This window comes from Orcinus orca, chromosome 16 (assembly GCF_937001465.1).
Source record: "Orcinus orca chromosome 16, mOrcOrc1.1, whole genome shotgun sequence".
Classification (NCBI taxonomy): domain Eukaryota; kingdom Metazoa; phylum Chordata; class Mammalia; order Artiodactyla; family Delphinidae; genus Orcinus; species Orcinus orca.
In genome coordinates, this window is record NC_064574.1 from 78692824 (window position 1) to 78711227 (window position 18404).

The 18404-nt window shown below is 59.7% G+C and overlaps 1 protein-coding gene across 10 annotated transcripts in view; it reads left to right on the forward strand.

The window, feature by feature from the left end:
* Nucleotides 1–17621, forward strand: part of MLXIPL (MLX interacting protein like) — a 54748-nt gene extending 37127 nt beyond the window's left edge. For 3 of the 10 annotated variants that reach the window (XM_049699719.1, XM_049699720.1, XM_049699721.1), the window contains 14 exons: nt 7838–7920; nt 8085–8174; nt 8473–8517; nt 9015–9216; nt 9341–9421; nt 12446–12615; nt 13899–14427; nt 14652–14945; nt 15102–15214; nt 15305–15424; nt 15589–15716; nt 15797–15920; nt 16508–16637; nt 16905–17621. In XM_049699719.1, coding sequence (XP_049555676.1) covers nt 7838–7920; nt 8085–8174; nt 8473–8517; nt 9015–9216; nt 9341–9421; nt 12446–12615; nt 13899–14427; nt 14652–14945; nt 15102–15214; nt 15305–15424; nt 15589–15716; nt 15797–15920; nt 16508–16637; nt 16905–17023 — 2228 coding nt within the window. In that variant the 3' untranslated portion in view covers nt 17024–17621. Of the gene's footprint in view, nt 1–15; nt 2109–3811; nt 3919–7837; nt 7921–8084; nt 8175–8472; nt 8518–9014; nt 9217–9340; nt 9422–12445; nt 12616–13898; nt 14428–14651; nt 14946–15101; nt 15215–15304; nt 15425–15588; nt 15717–15796; nt 15921–16507; nt 16638–16904 lie in introns of those variants that run through there. The other 7 variants (XM_049699714.1, XM_049699713.1, XM_004268793.3 and 4 more) reach the window with 6 other exon arrangements.
* Nucleotides 17622–18404: the final 783 nt, after the last annotated feature.

The window sequence follows — 18404 nt, forward strand, 5'->3', positions numbered from 1 at the left end:
AGGGGGGCTTCGGGGCCGACGACCTCGGCCCTCCATGGCGGCACCGCGCGCTGGGGCCCCGGACACCCCACCCGGCCCCCAGCCTTGGTCCCGGCTGCTCTCAGAGACTCCGGCGACATCCTGGATACCCTCCTCTCCCCAGCCCGGAGCGTCCTCTGACCCCGGCCCAGCCCACTGGCTCCCGACGTGCTTACGCGCCTCCTGGTTCCCATTCCTCAGCACCGAGACCCCCTTCCCTAAGGCTGGGATCTCCTGCCCTCCACCTCGACCTCCGTAGGCCCACCGCGGGCCTCTCTCTCCCGTCCCGACCCCTCTGCCCCCAAAGAATGCCCCCAGGGCATCCCTTGCGCTCCCAGGACCCTTGGCCATCCTAACATTCCCACCCTCCACTCCGGGGGCCACTCCACCGGACAACCTGCAGCCTTCCGCTCCCAACGCAGCGGTCCCCGCCCAGGCCCGCTCTATTCTTGCACCCTCGCGATACACCTCGCGCCCATGTTGTCCCAATTCATAGCCAACGTCGACTGAAACCCAGTCTCTCGTCCACCCTGCACCCCTCAATTGCCGGAACACCTGTTCTTGACCTGCTAGGTCGAGGGTGGCGGGAGGAGGGTGCCCCGGCCGGCCCAGAGGGGCGCAACTCTTAGTTTCCCAGCCGTGGTCCGGCAGTGGGTGTTGCAGGCCGCGCGGGGCTGGTCTCCGGGCGGCGTGGCCTCGCCCACCCGGGTCGCCACGCGAGGCTGAGCGCCTAATGTTGCCTGGGACCCCTGATTGGCGCGTCGCAGAGCACGCCGGCCGCGCCCGGCCCCAGCTCCACTCCTGTGTCCCAGGGGAGGGCGCGAACCGGGGTCCTGGCTCAGTGCCCCGGAGAGCAAAGTTCCCCGGAGCGGAGGGACCAGGATAAATTATCAACCGAGAACCGTAGGGGAGAAAGGGGGATCGGCCAGCCTTGATCTTTTCTCTGTGTAAATATTCCTCTTCCTCTGCGGCTCCTCCTCCTCTTCTGAGAACCGCTGGTTACAGACCTGCACTTGCTCTGACTGGGATCCAGAGCTGCGGTGGGGATTGGGGAAGAGTGTTGCCCACCCCCCACTGTGGCGCCCAGCCTCGACTCCATTGGCTGGACGCTTTGTAACCTTGGCCCACACGCTCTGGCCCCGGGCCCAGGTCGTGTTGCAATCTGATCATCCAGAGCGCCAGACCTGTGTGGAAAGTTCAAATTCCCATCCCTTCCTCCCGCCCCTCCTCGGACATCAGGGGACCTCCTGGGAAAGGGCATCTAAGGTCACGGTACACCAGATTTGGGCACCCCTGCTCCCCAGACTCCCCCAGGGTCCCCCTTTTCCCATCCATTCCCAACTTAAGCTTTCTGCTTTACATTACACACTGCTCTGCCTGGGCTGGCTCATGCCCCTATCTCAGACCACAGTGACCAAAAGGGGAGGTTCAGGGGAAATGGCAAGGCAGGGGGCAGAGCACACTCCAAGAACCGCCCACACTAGGAGGCTGACTGGAAGCTGATGTGACCCCATTCAGGGGCAGCTGGGGTAGAGAGGGCTGGGCTTTCTCCCTAAACCCCCAGAATATTCAACCTCTGTGGCCCACCCCGGGTGGGGTCCTAAGTGCCAGGGATGGTAGTGGCTCAGTGTCAGAGGAGTCTTTGAGTTCCCCCATAGAGGAAAAAACTGAGGCTCAGACTGGGACAGTGTTTTAGCCCTTAAAGACCCCTAATTGTAGGGGTTCCTTGGAGGGGAGAGGATTGTGGAAGCTGGGGTATCCCAAGAGAGTAAGGAGATGGGCAGGGACAGCAAGGCAAGGAGTCCAGAGGTGCCAGGAAGAACTGGCCAGCTTGACCCGGAGAACAGCCTGTAGACGTCTGACCAGCTTTCACCCTCAGCAGGGCTGTATGGGCAGAGAGAGGACTGCTGCACTGGGAGGAGGCCCGTGTTCCATGGTTCTGCGGGTGGAACCCCCAGGGAGGCAGGTTCTGGAAGTTCCAAGAAAACACTTGTTCATGGTCAGAGCTGGCTAGCTATGGAAAGAATGGCCTCAGGAGTGAGGTGGAGCAAGCAGGACTCTAAGGAAATTTCCAGGGAAATTTCCACAAGGTAGATATGTGTGTGGGGGCAGGGGAGGGCGGGGTGTTCTGAGTTTTCTCCATCCCATCCCCAAGATTCCCAGAATTTCTATTGCTCGTAAGAATCCCTTGAACCCTGGTCACAGGCTTTTGGCTCCAGGCTGGGCCCCTCTCCTCGCCTCCCAGCCAACAGGCCCAGCACAGACCAAATCCTTTCCTCCTGGGCGTGGATGTCACTGTCTCACCTCCCCCAGCCCTGCCTGGCCACAAACGCTGTAGCCTCCTCAGCAGGGAAATGGAGGAGGGAGGGCAGGCAGGCTGGGGGTAGGGCGCCGGGTGATCAGAGTGGGCTGGGAGGTTGCTGGGATACAGGCTGGGGCAACAAACTCAGGATTCCCCCCAGGTGCCACAGAAGAAGCTGGCCCAGGAGGTATCAGAGTGCCCCTACTCCATGTCTCCCTTCTAGACAGATGGTGTTTATCTGACTTAGGAGGGAAAGGGGCCAGCCAGTGGGCCTGGGTGCTTGGGCCATGTACTCTATTTGGGTAATGAGGCCTGTTGTGCCTGGGGGTAGCAGTCCCCCCCCAACCCCAGAGCAAACACAGGAGCTTGGAGACCAGAGAGTAGAGGGGACCCAGTGATCCATGCACTCAAGGGGCTGCAGGAGCCAGACTGCCACCCACCTGCCCCTCACCCCCAGGAACTGGGAGAGGGCCCTGGAGAGAGCAGGCCTGGCGTTCTGAAAGACTAAGCCTTGGGGCCTCAGCCTTCCATGTGAGCAAGGGTTGGAGAAGCTGGGCCAGAGGGGACTCATGCATAACCCAGCTTGTGAATCATGAGGAGCGAGGGAGGGGCCAGCAGGGGTCGAAGACCCTGAACATCTTGGCCTCCTAGGCCAGCTCCCCGGGGGTGGCAGACTTGGCCTGTGCCCATCAGGACCCTGAGAGTCAAGCCCCTCACCTGGTAGAGCCCTTCCGTCTCATGGATTTGATTGACTACTAGGGTTAGAGTCAGGGTCAGGGTTAGGGTCAAGGTGCCCCCTGCCCATCACTCTACCATCCTAGCTGCCTTCCTTTGGGTGGACCCTGGAGGCTATTGTGTTGCACACACCCCTGGGAAGGGGTGCACCTTCCAGGTCAGTCCAGATTGCCATCCTGGGATTCTGGGCTGGGCAGACACCAGAAGGGCAGTGAAAAGGCAGTGGCTGGCTGCTTGGAGGCTGCCTCTGGTGAAGAGGCTCTGTCTCTACTCAGACAAACCTTACCCATCCCCTAGGCCTAAGGGGGCCAGTGAGACTGGTGGAGAAAAAGCCACAGGTCCTGAGTGAGTCTCCATCATGTCATGTGACCTTGGGCATGTCCCCTTCGTTTCTTGACCCTCAGTTTCCTTAAGTAAGAAACAGGCGAAAACCCTCCTTAGCCAGCCTATGAGATAGATGCCTGTGAGGCCAATGGGCGTTGTCTTTCTGACACCTGAGCTGATAAACAGATTTCAGCAGGTCTCACCAAAGAACACAGAGGCCCCAAGTGGGGACCTGGGAGAGTATTTTAAAGGTCTGCCTCTCAGGGTAGACATTTCAGGCAGATTAGAGTGAGGGGCAGGATTTGGGAGGGGTGTCCATCAAGTTGCCCACCATAGATGAGTGCCTCGTGCATGGGAAGAAAGTGGAGCCAGCCCCCTCCAACCATCCCCTTTCTCCATGCCCCCCCTGACCCAGCCCTCTCCCTCTGACAGTGGCAAGCTGGTTTCTCCCAAGTGGAAGAATTTCAAAGGCCTCAAGCTGCTGTGCCGGGACAAGATCCGCCTCAACAACGCCATCTGGAGGGCCTGGTATATCCAGTGTGAGTGGGCACCACAGGCCCCAGCAGGAGGGCTGACAAAGGGGCTGTCCCGGAAACCCCCAGGGCCCCCAGGGCCAGCAGCCACAGAGAGCTTTCGGGGAGGCCAGGTCCCCAGCATCAGGACCCCTCAACAGCTTCTAAACCCAGAGGGTCTTGGGGGATGTGTCCCAAAGGGCGCTCTCCACTGTGAAGTTGGACACAGCAGGGGTCACCCTTTGGAAGTCCTAAAGTGAGCTGAGATTTGGGGAACAGTTCAAGGCCCATTCTGCATCCCATTAGTGTAGTCAGGTGCCTCAAATGCCAGGGTAGAAAGAGGCGTTCAGTACTATCCGGGCCAATCGCACCCCTTTGCAAAGGGGAAACTCAGATCCTGGTGGGTCTCTACCAGCCTTCCACTGACGTCCTTAGGTTCCCCACCATGGAGATTTGGGGGGAGGGGGCCCAGAGAGGCCATGTGGAAGGGACTCTGGTCTTGGAGTCACCCAGAGCTGGTTTCCCACCCTGTCTCTGCCCCTTGCTGGCTGTGTGACTGCAGGCAAGTTGTCTAACCTCTCTGAACCCATTTTTTCATCTATAAAATGAGGTCAAGAGTCCTAACTTTGATGGCTGGCATGGGGATAATGGGTATGAACAGGGCTGGCACAAAGTTGGTGCTTAATAAATGATGGTTGAATCCGATGTACCCTTGAGGAGGTCACGGTCATTCATTTGGGGATACAAGACCCACCTATGCCCCATGGCAGGGTAGCAGAGGCTGAGAGACCTGTGCTGGACCTTGTCCAGCTCCGTAAGGTCCTCCTGTAGGATCAAAGGCTGCGCTGAGCTGGGAACACACAGCGTAGGAGGGACCACACACGGTATTCTCTGTAGTGGCCCCACTGGATTCCATTCAAGCAGAGAAAACAAGTGGGTTTTTTTTTGTTTGTTTGTTTTTGGTTTCTATTCATCTTTGTGCCCGGCACTTTCCGAAATCATCTTATTTAAGGCTTCCTAGCAACCCTAGGAGATAGGTTTTATCACCCCCATTTTATGGATGAGCAAGTGAGACCCAGAAGGCGAGTGACTTACTCAGGGTCACTGAGCATAAAAGGAGCAGAGCTATGACTGGCTGTGAGTTCAGGGCTCTGCAACTCAGCCCAGCGCTCCTTTCACTGCTCCCAGCTGGCTGGCTTCCAGCCCTCGCCTGAGAATGTTAAGGACGGGCCCTGCCCAAGCCAGGAAGCTGATAGGCCGGGGGGAGAAGGTGTCTCTAACTCCCTCACCCTCCCACCCCACCCTGAGCTTTCACCCTGTACCCTTTCCCCTCAAAGCTGGATGGGGTGCAGACCCTTCTCTCTGCAGAAGAAATATCTGATGCCACCCAGGGGTCCTCACCCAGCTTGTGGCACAAGTTGATGGAAGGACCCCAAGTTCTAAGTCAGAGGGGGGTTGAGTCAAGTTCCAGCACACCCTAGCTGTGTGACCTTGGGAAAGTCTCTAGCCTCCCCCAGTTGGTGCTTGCTCATCTGTCAAGTGGGAATCATAATAGATCCTATTGCTGAGGTTTGCTGTGAGTTTTCAGCGAGATAGATGGTCCGTATCTCAGCACAGGGCCTGAAACACACAAGGGCTCCCTGAAGGTGAGCTGCTGGGATTTACTACTATGATTGCGATAATAGCAACAGCAGGCCTCTAACCGATGTCAGGACTCCTCCTCCCTGAACACGGAAGGTTTGAAGCGGGGCTTCAGGAAAGGGGGAGGAGTGGGGTTGCTGGAGGGCTGCCTGGCTCCTCCCCCTCACACCCCCACCCATTCGGCAGGCTCCTGGCCTCCAAGAGCCCTTCCTTTCCACACCCCCAAGTCATCCTGATTTCCTCTGATATCCCAGAGCACCTCTCATGAGCTGACTCTCCACCTTGCTTTAGCTCATGAGATGTTGTGCTTTCCTGTCTCTCCCACTAAGCTGGGAGATTCCTCCCCGATTCATTCATGGATCCCCTGTCCCAGCACCTATCCCAGCATAGGTGCAAGGGCCTAGGAGGCTGCATGAATGGATGAACTTATCATTGTTAAATAAAGCATGTCCCAGCTCTAGGAAGCCACATGATCCCTGCCCTTCTTTCCAGAGCACAGGGTTGCCAAGTGGGGGAGGGCAGAGCCTGACCAGGGCTGCTCAGCACTGACTCTCTGGGGGCCCTGGGCAAGCCCAGTCTTTCCTGGTGCTCATATCCTCAACTAGGCAGCCAGGAACAGATACTCTGAGATCCTCCTTGCTCTAACCCCCAGGAGTCCACGCAGCCTGGACTGCTGTGTGCCAAGCTCTGTGCCAGATGTAAGGATTTGGGGCTAAAAGCAACAGCTTCTGCCTTCACTCCCAACGGAGAGGCCAGCATGTAGAGAAATGGCCAAGGCAGGGTGGAAAGTGAGGCACATGGGACCATGGGGTTTCAGACAAGGGAAAGCTTCCTAGAACAGGAGCAGCCCTAGGCTATCCTGATGGGAGGGCAGACGTGATGAGGCAGAGGGAAGGGAAGGGGATTCCACGTAGAATAAAACCAGAGGGCTGTTGTTGGGGGGTGGTTCGGGTCTGGCTTCAAGGTGGGTCATATGAAGGCAATGGAAAGGCAGGAGAAGCAGTGGGGCCAGTCCCGGAGGGCTTGGAAGCCAGGCTAAGGGGTGTGGGCTTTATCCTGGAGGTTCAGGGAGCCACGGAGGGGTTTAGGCCTGTACTGCCCTTTAGGAAGAATTGACTTGGCCGCAGCAGGAAGATGGGCTGGAGAGTGTGAGGCTGGAGTCAGGGAGGTCTAGGCGAGAAATGACACCAGACCAGGGGGAACAGTGAGAATAGGGAGGGGAGGGGACGGTGGAAGAAATGCCACACACCCTTGGGATTGAGAGGGTTAGTCCAAGGATTAGATGGGGACACTGGGAGATGGTGGGGAGCTGGGAGACTGGGATGCAGTGTTGGCAGTCCAGAGGAGGCGTGGGCTTGGGAGGGAAGTTCCCAAACGTCTGAGAGTGATGTTTTGAGACTTCCTAATGGAGGTTCCCCAGGCAGCTGGAAGATGGGTCTGAAACTGGAAAGGAGCAGGGTGAGAGAGGCTAGGGGGAGTGGGCCTGGCAGAAGGGCCAGTGAAAAGTGGTCAGGGAGGTAGGAGAACAGAGGGAAGATTCCCGGGGCTTAGGGAGGAGGAGGGTGCCCTGCAGCCAAGGTCTCGGAGGACAGGACTGGGGAGGGCCAGAGCCTTGAGTTCAGGAGCTGGGCCAGCGGGGTGGGTGTGCGGGCAGATGCTGAGGTACCGGAGGCGACAATGCAACTGGGAGGGCAGAGGTGGATGTGGTGAGTGACAGGTCTGCCAGAGTCTGGGAGGAAAGCAAAGGGGTGATGGGAAGAAATTTAGCTTGTTGGGAAGCAAAGGAAGAGGAAGGTTTGAGAGGTAAAGGAGAGCCTAGAATTTGTTTATAGGCCAAAAAAGAGCCTGGAGAGAGATAAGGTTGAAGACAGGGATGGGAGTGGAGGAGGCAAAGAAAGGGCTCAGGGAGGTGGCCTGAAGTGGGCCAGCGGTGGCTCTCAGATGGAATTGGGTATCCTGAAGCAGGGGACCAGGGCTCTGGACCTCTAGCCCGCCAGCCTGACCGGGACCTTCTTGGGGCAATTAACTTCGTGTGGCCCAAAAATGCCATTCAGCAAGCATTGCCTGCACACCTACTAGGCTCCCAAGGGGGCAGATGGGGTGTGGGAGGTTTGTTTTACAGGGTCTCATAGAAAAGGGAGATCTGGGAGAGCTAGAGCAGGCAGCAAGTCTTCCTGGAGGAGGTGGCACTTAATCAGAGCATGGAAGGCCAAGCAGGATTTCATAGTGTGGCACTTGAGTCCCAGTCCCCTTGGAGTGGGAGATGAGGGAGCTGGACACCCCTGACCTGGCGCTCTTCTCTCAGATGTGGAGCGGAGGAAGAGCCCCGTGTGTGGCTTCGTGACCCCCCTGCAGGGGCCTGAGGCTGATGAGCACCGGAAACCGGAGGTAGCTGAGACCACGGGACCAACCACCTGCCGCCCCACCAAGCCAGGCCCCTCCTGCCCATCACTCCTCATGCTGAGCGGGAGGGGCTGGCCCAGAGGGAGACTGGGTGAGGGGTGGGGTCAGTGCCGCCCCTCGCACTGAGTCCCCTATCCGGCCCTCCTCAGGCCGTCGTCTTGGAGGGGAATTATTGGAAGCGGCGCATCGAGGTGGTGATGCGCGAGTACCATAAGTGGCGCATCTACTACAAGAAGCGGGTCAGTGGGGGGCCCTTTCCCCTGCGACTTCTGGCCACGGCCTCTCTTGCAAGAGCCCCGGAGGGCTTCCCCCCCAACCCCAACCCCGACCCTGTCCTCCATTAAGACCCAGGCCGACAGCGCCACCCAGTGGCCACAGGGCCTCCTCGCAACCTCCTTACCTCCCAGGGCCAAAGAGCTTCCGAGGGGAAGTGAGGGATCCGGTTGATCTGGGGGAGCTAGTGAGTAGGGAGGCCTTGGCGGGGAGCGATGGAGGAGCGGAAAGGGATCCAGTGTCCACCTTTGTGTGTTCCTGCAGCTCCGTAAGTCCAGCAGGGAAGGGGATCTCCTGGCCCCAAAGCAGGTGGGTGCTCCCTGGACCCAGAGAATGGATGCTTCCCTCTGGGTGGGCGAGGCAGTGGTGGTGGGGTGAGGGTGGGACGTGAGTGGAGTGGGTGTGTCCTCTGGTTGATTAATTGAGCTTTTCTCCTCTTGGGAAAGGCAGCATTGGAGCGCAGTGGTGGGAAGACCCCAAGCCTTCTGGTTCACTAAGCAAGTGGTGGGGAAGCATGGGGCTCTAAGAACTGGGGACCCAGGTAGGGAAAAGTGTAGGGGCAGGCAGGGACCCTCATCTCTTCAGCAGGCCACCCCAGCCTCTCTCCTGGGAGGAGTTGTTGGAGGCCAGTGGGGTGACCCTAGCCTTTCAGGCAGCAAACTGGGTCCACCGGAGAGAGGAGAGGAGGGGCTGTATGCAGAGAGGCCCCCTGGATGGCTGACCACTTCATCCCCCAGGCAGGGGGCGGTGGGAAGGAGTAGGGCAGTGGAGCCCACCTGGGGCTGCTGACAGCTCTGTCTCCTCAGGTGGAAGGGGGGTGGCAGCCGCCGGAGCGATGGTGCGAGCAGCTCTTCACCAGCGTGGTGCCCGTCCTGCTGGCGGGCCCAGAGGAGGAGACCGGCGGGCGGCAGCTTCTGGATCTCGACTGCTTTCTGTCCGACATCTCCGACACACTCTTCACCATGACTCAGCCTGGCCCTACACCCCTGCAGCTGCCCCCCGAGGACGGTGAGGGGCTGCGCCAGGAAAGGGAGGCCTGAGGGGATCCAGGCAGCCAAGGGAGGATGGCCAGGCATGAGTGCCCCCACTCCGCCCTGCCCGATGGTGCTGACATCACCACTGCCCCCTCCAGCCTATGTTGGCAACGCTGACATGATCCAGCCAGACCTGACGCCTCTGCAGCCCAGCCTGGATGACTTCATGGAGATCTCAGGTGGGGCAGGCCCCTCCTCCTGGGTGAGTGGATGGTCAGGGTCAGTGGGAGGAAAGCCCCAGTACGCTTGAGACCTCAGGCCAGTCCCAGGCCCCTCTGGGAGGGCGGATGATCTGGGTGATTTCTGAGGGATCTTCCTGGTCTCCCTTTGTCTGGCCTTGGGATGCAGGTGCCATGGCCTCAGGTGAGAGCAAGCCAGACAGCGTACCTAGCAGGGGACAGGGGACCAGGAGCGTTGAAGCTGCAGGCTCTGGGGAGTTCCCAGGAGAGCAGTAGATGCTGGGACTCTCTCAGGGGAGAGAGGGTCTTTGATGGCTCTCCTTTGTTTGGGTCTATTTATCAGTATTTATATAATTCATTAAAAAAACTATTAAAGAACATTTCAAGCATACACACAGGTAGGGAGAGAGGAGTTCACTGACCCTCATGGAATCCTCACCAACGTCAACATTTATCAACTCCTGGCCATTCTTATCTCGTCTAGACCTCACCCAATTCTCCCGTCCTATGTTATTTTTAAGAAAACCCCAGGAATCATATCTTACAAAGCATTCTTTAAAGTAGCCCTTGGCCCTGGCTCCCTCTCCTGAACCCCAGGGCCACCAGTCGCTGCTTTCTCGTGTCCCTCCGGAGATATCATGTCTATATAGCACATGTGGACCGACGTCTCTTCTTGTCTCTGTAGCAGCCTGTTTCTCGCATCGCTTCCTTCACTTAGACTGCTGCTGAGAGCCACACACTTAGGGGGCTCCGGAGCCATGCTGGGGGTCAGCCATGGAGGCTCAGCCTGTCTCAGCTGAGGCCCTGGGTGCAGAAAGGGGGTTCCTGGGATCAAGGCTTGCATTGGGTGACCCCTCCACTCCTTCCTGACTGGCAGGGTCCTGGGCCTGTCAGTTAAGAGGTGGAAGCCTATGGGGCGGGGACGAGGGAATGAGGAACCACCCCCATGCCTGCCTGGGTGGGGGCTGGGGGCTGCGGGGACAGCAGTGTTGATGGCAGTGCCCTGGGAGCAGACCAGCCTGGGAGGGCAGCAGCCCCGTCTGGGCACACAGACCCCTGCCGCAGGTAGGAGCCCAGCCGCTGCCCCCCAAACCCGGGCTCTGGCAAAACCTGATCGACCGGGGCTGGGAAGCGACTTCTCTCAGTGCAGGGTGGCTGCCAGAGTGGGGGGCCAGCGAGGGCAACCTACGGTAGGGGGTGTGGGTCGCACAGGGGAGGCGGCTAGTGTGGCCCCCTTGAGCGCCCCGTGAACTGGGAGGGCAGGGAGCGCCAGGGCCGTCAGGGCTGCCGCTTGGTCCCCAAGAGCTCCTCACTTGAGAGGAAACCTAGTGAGGGGGCCATAACTCTGTGGAGGGAGGGGGCTTGGCGGAGGGGCTCAGGGAGCAGGGAGAGGCTGGCTGAGGGCCCCTCGGGGAAGCACCGGGCGGGGGAGGGGCTCAGTCAGGGGATGGCAGGTCAGTGGGGGCGACAGGGTGGGAGGGCTCCGCGGGTGGCTGGGACTCGGAAGTGCCTTCTGCGGGCGTGGGGTGGGGACACGCCGTGGTGAGGGGACGTGGTGACTCAGGCTGGGCTGGGCTTGCTGCTCTGTGAGCCCCACCGGGTTCTGGGGAGTGGGCGGCACGGTGAGCAGCAGCTGCTCTGTGGCCCTGAGCATCCCGGGGCTCCGTGATGAGGCCCGTGGTCCCTGGGGGCCGGGGGTGGAGGATCGGCGGCCGCTCACCCGCTGCCACCCAGTTCTTCTGTGGAAGAGAGGCAGGAGGACAGCAAGAAGATCCCTTCGGCCCTTGTGGCCGAGAAAGACACACAGACACACACAGAGGTGGGCACAGGGCAGACATGTACACACTGAGCACCTCACACCAGGGCAGGTGCACACGGACTCAGACAGAGCTCCAGACAGCGGGACCGACACACAGGGAGGCAGACAGACAGGTGTTACATGAGACTGACACACGCAGAGCCGGCCATCCAGCAGCACACGGGCCCCCAGTCACATGAGATGTACAAATAAGACCCGGTCAGCCTCAAGGTTTGGTGCTGGCTTATCCCACTCCTGAGTTTCCTTCGAGGGGGCCCCCGGGAGAAAGGCCTGACCACCTGTCTTGGCCAAGGGGCTGGGGTCCATCCAAGGCCAGTGGGGTCGCGTCTGACCAGACCAGGAGGCCTTGGGAGCTGGTGCAGACAGGAGACTGCTCAGGGTCAGAGAAAGGTGCCCGGAAGGGAGCGGGCGGGCGGGCGCACCCAGGCCCGGGATGTGGTTAGGCCGCAGGCAGCTGCTTCCCAAAACCAGAATAGCCTGGGGCTTACACAACCCGCACCTCAAACAATCTGGCTGCCCCGCTCCCCGCCAGCTCTTCCAGGCCTTCCACTCCTGCCCCTGCTCTGAGCCCATCCTCTGACCCCTGCTCTGACCCCCCTTAGTCCCTTCACCCACACTCCTGAGCTCTGTCCCTGTAGCCCTACCCATTGACCTTCCAGCAAACCCGACTTGTCCCAGACCTACTGACCTTCTGACCCCTCTCACCCCTAACTCACTCTGTGAACTCCTGACGCCATGATGCCCTTTTCCCCATCCTAGACCTCCTCCCCTTGGACCCCACCCTTTCCCTCCCGGGGAAGTCTCCAGTACTCTCCAGTACCAGTACCACCCCGCCCCACCACGTCCCCAGCAGAGCTGGTAACAGAAGCAGACAAGGCCTGGGATTCCCAGGGCAGGGGTGGGGAAGGGGGGCCTCTGGAGCCAGTTTTGGGGCTCGGTGGGAAGGCTACTTCCTGGGGTGTCCCACTGACACCCCCACACATCCCCCTGCTGTCTCCCACTCAGGCCCATCCCACCAGAGCCTCTGCTGTGGCTTCCCCTGAGTGAGACAGAAACTCTCCCAGTTTCACAATCTCCTGTGGAAGGCCCCCCCCCCTCGCCGGCCCCCACCCCACTGCCAGCCCAGCCTGGGGACAGGGCCAGCCCGCTGCTTCCAGCCGCGGCCTTAGCCCTGACAGCTGCCACCCTGTGTGTCTGAATTACAGATTTCTTCACCAACTACCGTCCCCCACAGACACCTACACCCTCAAGCTTCCTGGAGCCCCCCAGCTTCGGCCCCATGGCTGACCCTGGCCTCAGCAGTGGGATCCTGGGCTCGGAGGTGCCCTCTGCCTGCTCGGGCATGACCCACCTCTCGGGACATAACCGCCTGCAGGTGAGCTCACCCTGCCCAGCTCACCTGCCCACACCCCGGAGGTATTCAGGGTACTTCCTGAGTATGCTCAGTCCATCGAGAGAGACTGGAGGGGGAGAAAGACCCCATCTGTGGCCTGCAGGAGGGCACCGTTCAGCTGGGGAGGAAAGACCCTCGTGAAGCAGAACTGACAAGATGGTTGGGGGGGAGCCTGAGGACAGAGGAGCGTGGAGCTGGGCTGCTTGTGGAAGACTTCCTGGAAGAGGGGAGAGTTCTGGGCCTTAATGAATGACTTGGGTTTGGGCAGAAGAAGAGACCAGTAGAGGGGAGGAGAAGCAGGAACGGAAGCATGGAGGCCAAAGCTGAGCGTGTGCATTTAGGAAGCAGCGACTCCATCATTTTGGTTCAGGAACTCCCAGGCCCACTTCAGATGTTGCCCCCATGATGCTAGGATAGTTGCCTTTTCCCTCCGTTATCAGACTTCTCAGGCACTAGCATAGTTCATTGTTTGAGAGGTCTCTCTCCTTGACTAGACTGTGAGCTCCTTGCTGGAAGGGCTATGCTTTACTCACCGCTGCATCTTCTCATACTTAGCACAGTTCAAGCACATTAACGGCACTGGGTAAATGGTTGCCCAATGAGTGAGCAAGTGAGTGAACGGATGAGTGTGTGGATGGATGGGTGTGTTGGAGAATAGATCACTGGGTTGTAGATGGGGGTAGATGCTTACAGCTTGGTATATATATATATAGGTAGGTGAGTGGTTGGTTGGATGGATGGGCTGGTGGATGAATCTGTAAATGAGTAAGTAGTTTGGTGGATCAATAAATGGGCTGGTGGATGGATGTGCGGCTGGTACAGATGGTGGATAGATGGATGGACTACGGGTGGGTTGGTGGGTGAGTGAAGGAAGTATAGGTGGTTGGATGGATTGGTGAATGGGTTAATACCTGGTAGGCTGGTAGAAATATAGGTAGATGAGCTAGCTCATAGATGAGAGAATAGATAGGTCGGTGAATGGATGGAGGATGGATGGATGGATGGATGGATGGGTTGGTAAGTTATTTGGTGAACGAATGGGCAGGCAGGAAGATTGATGCTCTTTCTCATGCCTAATTTGTGCATAAATGGGTTCCACTCTTTCCCCTCATTACATTATAATTTTCCTGGGGTGTGTGTCTGAGGCCAGGGACCATTTCTCCCAACTCTCCCAGTGCCCAGTCCAGAGCTCAGGCAGGGCAAGAGTCTGCCTGGGAGGCCTCAGAAAGGCTAGCTCTCTCCCCTGCCCTCTGTCCCCCAACCAGGCTCGGAGCAGCTGCCCTGGCCCTCTGGACTCCAGTGCCTTCCTGAGCTCTGATTTCCTCCTGCCTGAAGACCCCAAGCCCAAGCTCCCACCCACTCCCGCACGCCCACCCCTCCTCCAATACCCCAGCCCTGCCAAGGGGCTTGGCCTGGAGCCCTGTGCCCCACCCCCTTTCCCTCCCATGGCTCCACTGCCTGCTATGCTGCAGGAAGAGCCTGTCTTCTCTCCCAGATTCTCTTTCCCTCCTGTCCCTCCTGCCCCGGGAGTGTCCCCGCCATCTGCTCCCACGGCCTTCGCACCCACCCCCCAGCTGGGTCCAGGCCCTGCCCCCGCCCCCTTCCCCTTAGACCTTCTACCCTCGGGGTATTCGGAGCCCCCGTTGGGGCCTCACTTCACCGTGCCCCAAGGCACGCGGCCCAGAGGCAAGCCCCCTACCCAGTCCCCCAGGGGGCGGAGGCCCAGCCCCCCCACCTTGGCCCCTGCCACTGCCGGGGGCAACAATCCTTGCCTCGCACAGCTGCTCACAGCAGGTGAGCTGGGAAGGGGATGTGGAGACCAGATGCGGAGCGGGGAGCCTGTGGGATTAGAGGGTGGAGGCTAAGGGGTAGGCTCAGCCGGAGGGCAGGTGGCAGGGAATGAGGGACCTGGGCCCTGAACCCAAAAGCGGTGTGGGCAGTGAGGAGGGGAGGGACGGGGTCTTGGGAGATGATGGGATGGGGGCCCCAGCAGCCCTCACAGTTCTGTCTGTGCACAGCCAAGCCTGAGCAAGCCCTGGAACCTGCGCTTGTGTCCAGCGCCCTCCTCCGGTCCCCAGGGTCCCCGGTAAGATGGCGGGCACTGGGAGGTGGCGGTGAACCCCGGGGCTTCACCCCGACTCTCTGCCCTTCTCCACCCCAGCAGGAGATAGCCCCCGAGTTCCCCTGCACCTTCTTTCCCCCGACCCCGGCCCCTACACCGCCCCGACCACCTCCGGGTCCAGCCACATTGGCCCCTCCCAGGCCCCTGATTGTCCCCAAAGCGGAGCGGCTCTCGCCCCCAGCACCCAGCGGTAAAGAGGGGTTGCAGGGATCGGGGAGCTCTGCGGGAGGGAGGGAGGGGAAGGAAGAAGGGGGGACTACATCTGGGGCCAGGATGAGAGGGCCAGGGAAATGGGACCCTCTCCCCTGTGTTGGTCTGTCTGTGGGTCTGTCTGTCTCTGACACAGGTGGTGAGCGGCGGCTGTCTGGGGAGCTCAACTCCCTGCCGGGCCCGGGGACTCTGAGCATGTGCACCTCTTCCCCTCAACGCATCCTAAGCCGGGGCCATCCGGACAACAAGGTGGCACCATTTCTCACCCTAAGGTCTGTTTGCTCCCCACAGGCCCTCCCACGCCCCCTCCTAGGCTCACCCCGCTTTCTGCCCCCTCAGACCGAAAACCGGCGCATCACACACATCTCTGCGGAGCAGAAGCGGCGCTTCAACATCAAGCTGGGGTTTGACACTCTGCACGGGTTGGTGAGCACGCTCAGCACTCAACCCAACCTCAAGGTGCGTCTCCAGCCCAGGCTGGCACCCCCGAGCCCCAGGGCCCCATCGTGGAACACCCCAGGGCCCTCCACACACCCGGTTGCCTCCTCCCATCCCAGTGCCTCAGTGGGTCCCGGGGTGGGGGACCCCCAGTCCCTGAGCCCAGCCCTACGGTGCTGCCGTAGATGAGCAAAGCCACCACGCTGCAGAAGACAGCCGAGTACATCGCCATGCTGCAGCAGGAGCGAGCCGCCAAGCAGGAGGAGGCCCAGCAGCTCCGGGACCAGATCGAGGCGCTCAATGCCGCCATCAAGTGGGTGGGGGGGCCCTGCAGGCGCTGGGCCAGGGGGCCTGCTGCCTGACTCCCTGCCCTGACCTGCCCCGTGCCCCCAGCCTGTGCCAGCAGCAGCTGCCTGCTACGGGAGTGCCCATCACACACCAGCGGTTCGACCAAATGCGAGACATGTTCGATGACTATGTCCGGACCCGCACGCTGCATAACTGGAAGTTCTGGGTAGTATCCTCACTTGGCCAGTGGCGGGGTGAGCGCTGCAGCCGGACCAGGCTGGGCCCGACACAGGCTCTGCTCCCCGGGCCGGGCAGGGTCTCAGAGCTGATCCCAGAGGAAAGGGCTCCGATTCTACCCCCTCCTTCAAGGCCCCTGGCATCTTGGCCAGCAGCATTACCCAGTGATGGGCTGCGAGCAGAGGGAAACTGAGGGGGAGCCCCCTGGGTGAGGGGACCACAGCCCTGCCCTCAAAGTCCCAGGGGCAGTTTGGGAGAACCTAAACTTGGAGTAACATGACTGGGGTGGGCCTGTGGGAAGACATAGAATCTCTCACTCCCTTACCTGGTCAAGCCCTTGACTGAGCCAGGGCAGGAAGCCCAGGGATGGGGGACAGTCCAGCCCAGAAGGAAGGTCCTGGAGGAGCTGGGGGAAGGGCCTGAGGGCCAGAGAGCTGGGAGGGCCTTAGTGTATGGGAGGGCGGCTACAGTAGGAGTCCTTAGGGTTCAAGGCTGGACAGTGGCCAGATGTCAGGGCTACATGTGAAATGGGTGAGGGTACCAGCTGGATGACAGAACTGCTCCTTGACCTGGGTCCAGTTCAGCATCCTCATCCGGCCTCTGTTCGAATCCTTCAATGGGATGGTGTCTACGGCAAGCCTGCAGAGCCTCCGCCAGACCTCACTGGCCTGGCTGGACCAGTACTGCTCCCTGCCTGCTCTCCGGCCAAGTACGTGAGCCACCTGCCAAGCCTCCGGGCAGGGGCTTCCACCCTACTCAGACCCCAGGTCCAGCCTGTCTTCACTGTGGCCTAGGGTCTTGTCCATCCCCACCATGCCCCCAGATGGGCCACCAGCACATCTGCAGACAGAGATCCTAGGAGGGGATGACTGACAGTCTTGCTAACTAGTACCTCCCCCGATCCCTCTGTCTTCAGCATCCAAGGGTAGGGCCCTGACCCCAGAAAGTGTCTCTCCCTCTCTCTCTGTCTTCCCAGCTGTTCTGAACTCCCTACGCCAGCTGAGTACATCTACCAGTATCCTGACGGACCCGGACTGTATACCCGAGCAAGCCACGCGGGCAGTCACAGAGGGCACCCTTGGCAAATCTGTATAGCGCTGGCCGGACCACGCTGCTCACTCAGCTGCCCTGGGGCTGCGCTCCCTGGGCACTCCCCTCCTGCTCCGGGTCCCGGCTTTCAAGCAGGGTTTCTTCTGATCTCCTGGGAGCCGGGAAGAACTGAGTTCCAGTCCCTGCTCTACTATAGCAACAATGCTGTGACCTGGGGAGATCATCCTCCCTCTTTGGACCTCCATTCTCCAGTCTGCAAAATGGGGACGGGGAAGCTTCAAGTAGAAGAGGATCCCAAGGCCTTAGCAGCTGTGGCACTTGGGGGCCTAAGCTGGCAACTCAGGGAGTTTGAAAGAGGGAAGGGGACGATGCTTCCTTGTCACTCCCACCTGCTCCCCCCACAGGTCAGGCACAGGCTTCTGTTTCTAAGCCGGGAAGGAGAAAAGGAGGTTCCTTCTCTCTGCTCCTCCACTGGTAGCCTGGACGGGCTGCAGGATGGCATCCCTGAGTGAGGCCAGGAAGGTCTGATCCCAGGAGAGAGCAGGGCAGGGGGTGGCCAAGCCAGGGGAGGCATCTGGTATGTGTGTGGATGAGTGTGTGTGGATTTTGTAAAGAATTCTTGACCAATAAAAACAGAAACTGTCAGGGACTGTCAGAGTTTCTCACTCTGGGATGGAAAGAGAGCGGTTTGCAGTGGGAGGTGGCCCTGTAGAGGGCCTCGCTGGCCATGAAGGGACCTTAGCTTGTCCTCTGAGCTGGAAGCTCCTGGAGGGTTTTGAGTGGAGGTGAAAGAAGATCAGACAGAGCTTCTTAACAGGATCCCTCTGGGGGCTGAGTTGTGAATAGGCCACAGGGAGTCAAGGGAGACATGACAGACACTCAGCCTGGAAATCCTCTATGGCCGGGGGAGGTTCAGAGAGGCTCACCACCTTCTACGTTGGAGGAGGGCAGAGCCGGGACCCCAGAGTGGAAGTGACAGGGCCTTCCATCCGAACCATCCAGAAGGAGGACGTTGCCTTAGCGGGTAGTGACGGCCTCACTGCGTGAGATGTGCAAGCAGAGGGTGGGTGGCCACCAGGTCGGGATGTCTTAGAAGGAACTGATACTGCAGATTGGAAGTTGGGGCAAATGGCCCCAATGCTTCGTCGACCCTTTTTTTAATTTTCTTTTTTGGCTGCACCGCTCGGCTTGTGGGATCTTAGTTCCCCGGCCAGGAATTGAACCAGTGCCCCCTGCAGAGAAAGTGCCAAGTCCTAACCACTGGACCGCTGGAGAATTCCTTTCATTGACTCATTTAACAAATATTTCCTGAGGGCCTACCACAGACCAAGCTATGGTCTTGGCCCTGGGGGATCTGTTCACCACTGCACCCCTCTCCTCGTGGAACTTACATTCAGGCCTGGCGAGTCTGAGCCCTCTCACGTGC